Here is a 3,774-nt window from a genome sequence, read left to right on the forward strand (position 1 = left end):
GAGTTTATTTCGTGTGCCCCATGGGGGCATTGAAACATTACATACGTTCATCATTTACACATATCCAGTAAATACAAAAAAGAGTGATGTCAAAAACAAGAAGTAGGTTCATTCGTTCAGTCACTTACGTGAGTCACTTAATACACACATTGGCAAGTACTATTTCACTCATAATTTAAACAAACAAACAAACAAACAAAAAACCAGCAAAAAATCAATTAAAGCAACAACAACAACAAATACCCCTAGATAAACAACTGGATCCAGCTGGCACTGTTCACTGGTGATCTAGGTTCGAACCCCAGTCTGTTTCGGTACAGTGTTTTGGTATCTTTGGGAAAGGCTTTTTTTTTTTTTTTTTTTTTTTCGAACGCCAGTCTGTTTCGACATAGTGTTTTGGTATCTTTGGGAAAGGCTTTTTTCCGAACCCCAGTCTGTTTCGATACAGTGTTTTGGTATCTTTGGGAAAGGCTTTTTTCCGAACCCCAGTCTGTTTCGATACAGTGTTTTGGTATCTTTGGGAAAGGCTTTTTTTCCGAATCCCAGTCTGTTTCGATACAGTGTTTTGGTATCTTTGGGAAAGGCTTTTTTTCCGAACCCCAGTCTGTTTCGATACAGTGTTTTGGTATCTTTGGGAAAGGCTTTTTTTCCGAACCCCAGTCTGTTTCGATACAGTGTTTTGGTATCTTTGGGAAAGGCTTTTAAAAAAAATTTTCGAACCCCAGTCTTTTTCGATACAGTGTTTTGGTATCTTTGGGAAAGGCTTTTTTTTTTTTAATTTTTCGAATCCCAGTCTGTTTCGATACAGTGTTTTGGTATCTTTGGGAAAGGCTTTTTTTTTTTTTTAATTTTTCGAACCCCAGTCTGTTTCGGCACAGTGTTTTGGTATCTTTGGGAAAGGCATTTTTTAAAAAAATTTTCGAACCCCAGTCTGTTTCGATACAGTGTTTTGGTATCTTTGGGAAAGGCTTTTTTTTTTTTACTCCGATTTTTCCTTCATCCTCCCAGGTGTGGATGGATACCTGACATCGGTTGAGGAGGGGTGATAAAAACAGGAGGGTGGAGAAGGTGGTTGGGCCTCACTTATCATTATTGTTGTTGTTGTTTTGTTGTTGTTGTTGTTTTGTTGTTATCATCATCATCATTCTTCTTCTTCTTATTATTATTATTATTATTGTTGTCGTCGTCATCATCATCATCATCATCATTATTATTATTATCATCATCATGATTATCATGATGATGATTATTATTGTTGTTGTTATCATTTTTATTATCATCTCTTCTTTCTTTTTCTTTTTTTTTCTTTTTTTTTTAAATTTTTTTTTTTTACTGTCTATCCCTACACACAGTGAATATAAAGGCAGCCACTCCCCCGGTAACCATATGAAAGATGAAAGTCCATGGGACCTTGAACCTTTATCTAGCCAACAAACCAATCCCAATCATTATGGGGAATATGGCAGAATGGTTAAGGCGCTCAGCTGCCAATACAGAGAGTCCGTGTGAAGGGTCTGGGTTCGAATCCCGCTCTCGCCCTTTCTCCCAAGTCTGACTGGAAAATCAAACTGATTGTCTAGTCATTGGGGTGAGACGATAAACCGAGGTCTCGTGTACAGCACAGCGCTTGGCGCACTGAAAAAAGAGCCCATGGCAACGACAGTGTTGTCCTCTGGCAAAAAAAATATATAATCAGAAATCCACTCTGATAGGTACACAAATATATAATATAAGCATGCACTCAAGGCCTGACAAGCTGCGTTGGGTTATGCCGCTGGTCAGGCATGTGCCTAGCAGATATGGTGTGGCGTATATGGAGTTGTCCGAACGCTGCGACGCTCTCAGTCTTTGTGATTAAACTGAAAACGGAAACCAACCAACCAACCAACCAACCAACCAACCCCGGGCCACGGACTTAACAAAAGCAACCTCTGATTTCCAGACTGCCCCGTCGACAAACTGCAGACGACGTACCTCAAGTTCAAGGGAGGGGAGATGCCGAATAACTTGAAAGGGTCGCCGCTGACGAACGCCACCTTGGAGAGCTGCCAGGCGGCGTGTAACCAGGACGACGAGTGTGTGGCAGTCACAATGTACGAGGCAGAGAAGAAGTGCACCCTGCACGTGCACAACGCCAAGAGCTTCATGTGGCAGTTCGACAGGCCCACCACTGACTTCTACAACAGGCACTGCGTCTAACAACTACTACAACATGCAAAGAAAGAAAGAAGGAAAGAAAGAAAGAACTACAGGCATTCCAAGTTACGTGCGTGCAAGGGGTGAGGGTGGGGTGGGGTGGGGGTGTTGGTGGGATGGTGGAAAAGTTATGTGCCCATGCAACAAAAAGCAAAACAAAACAACAATAACAACAACAACAACAAAAACTAGACAGAAAAATTAGTAAATAAATAAGTAAATAAGTAAAGAAAAGACCAATCTATTCAATAGATAACACGAATAAGTACGTGGAAAGTAAAATAATGAAGAGCTCCCCCACATGCCCCCACCCCTCCACCCCCTCCTCCCATACCTTCTCTATCAACAGGATACGAAAATGTCGAGTGGATGAAAAAGAAACAGGATAACTAGTGCTGTGAACACACACACACACACGCACACACACACACATCAAACAGACATGTAAGGGACGCAAAACGATTTTGGTTTCAAACTCTTTGGAAAAACCCTAACTTCCACCACCCCCTCCCCCCCCCCGTCCCCCCACCCCAACACAAATCTTTTCTACACACCTCTTCACACACTCATTCCATTTGCCTCCAGCTGAAGTCTGTTAAAACACACCTACATTCCATTTGCCTCTTGCTAAAATATCTCAACACATGTATATTCCATTTTCCTCTTGCTGAAATCGGTCAACACACACATCCCATTTCTCTCTTGCTGAAATCTGTCAACACACACACACACACACACACACACACATTCCATTTGCCTCTTGCTGAAGTGTCTTTCAGCACACGTACATTCCATTTGCCTCTAGCTGGAATCTGTCAACACACACACATTCCATTTGCCTCTAGCTGGAATCTGTCAACACACACACATTCCATTTGCCTCTAGCTGAAATCTGTCAACACACACACATTCCATTTGTCTCTGGCTGAAATCTGTCAACACACATACATTCCATTTGCCTCTAGCTGGAATCTGTCAACACACACACATTCCATTTGTCTCTGGCTGAAATCTGCAACACACACACATTCCATTTGCCTCTAGCTGAAATCTGTCAACACACACACATTCCATTTGCCTCTAGCTGAAATCTGTCAACACACATACATTCCATTTGCCTCTAGCTGGAATCTGTCAACACACACACATTCCATTTGCCTCTTGCTGAAATCTGTCAACACACACACACATTCCATTTGCCTCTATTCTATTTGCCTCTAGCTGGAATCTGTCAACACACACACATTCCATTTGCCTCTTGCTGAAATCTGTCAACACACACACACACACACATTCCATTTGCCCATTGCTGAAGTTTCTCAACGCACGTACGATCCACTTGCCTCTAGCTGAAGTGTCCTTCAACTGGAATTCCATTTGCCTCTTGCTGAAATCTCTATAGAGAAAAAAACAAACAATACTAACTTATAGACATGGAGATGGCATTGTCTATTTGGTATGTGGAGACAAACGGCTCCCCATTCTTTAGCAAACTCAGTCTATTAATAAAGATTGAACAATCTGCAGCAACATTGGTATGGCGTATTTTGTTTGTTGTCAGGCTGGGTACCTGTGTTT

The 3,774-nt window shown here is 41.8% G+C and overlaps 1 protein-coding gene across 1 annotated transcript in view; it reads left to right on the top strand.

Moving 5' to 3' along the window:
- LOC143302059 (coadhesin-like) overlaps positions 1–2,697 on the top strand; it is a 28,317-nt gene extending 25,620 nt beyond the window's left edge. The window contains exon 10 of the mRNA XM_076616556.1: positions 1,943–2,697. Coding sequence (XP_076472671.1) covers positions 1,943–2,199 — 257 coding nt within the window. The 3' untranslated portion in view covers positions 2,200–2,697. The remainder of the gene's footprint in view (positions 1–1,942) is intronic.
- The last annotated feature ends 1,077 nt before the right edge of the window (positions 2,698–3,774 follow it).

This window comes from Babylonia areolata, chromosome 28, assembly GCF_041734735.1.
Source record: "Babylonia areolata isolate BAREFJ2019XMU chromosome 28, ASM4173473v1, whole genome shotgun sequence".
NCBI lineage: Eukaryota > Metazoa > Mollusca > Gastropoda > Neogastropoda > Buccinidae > Babylonia > Babylonia areolata.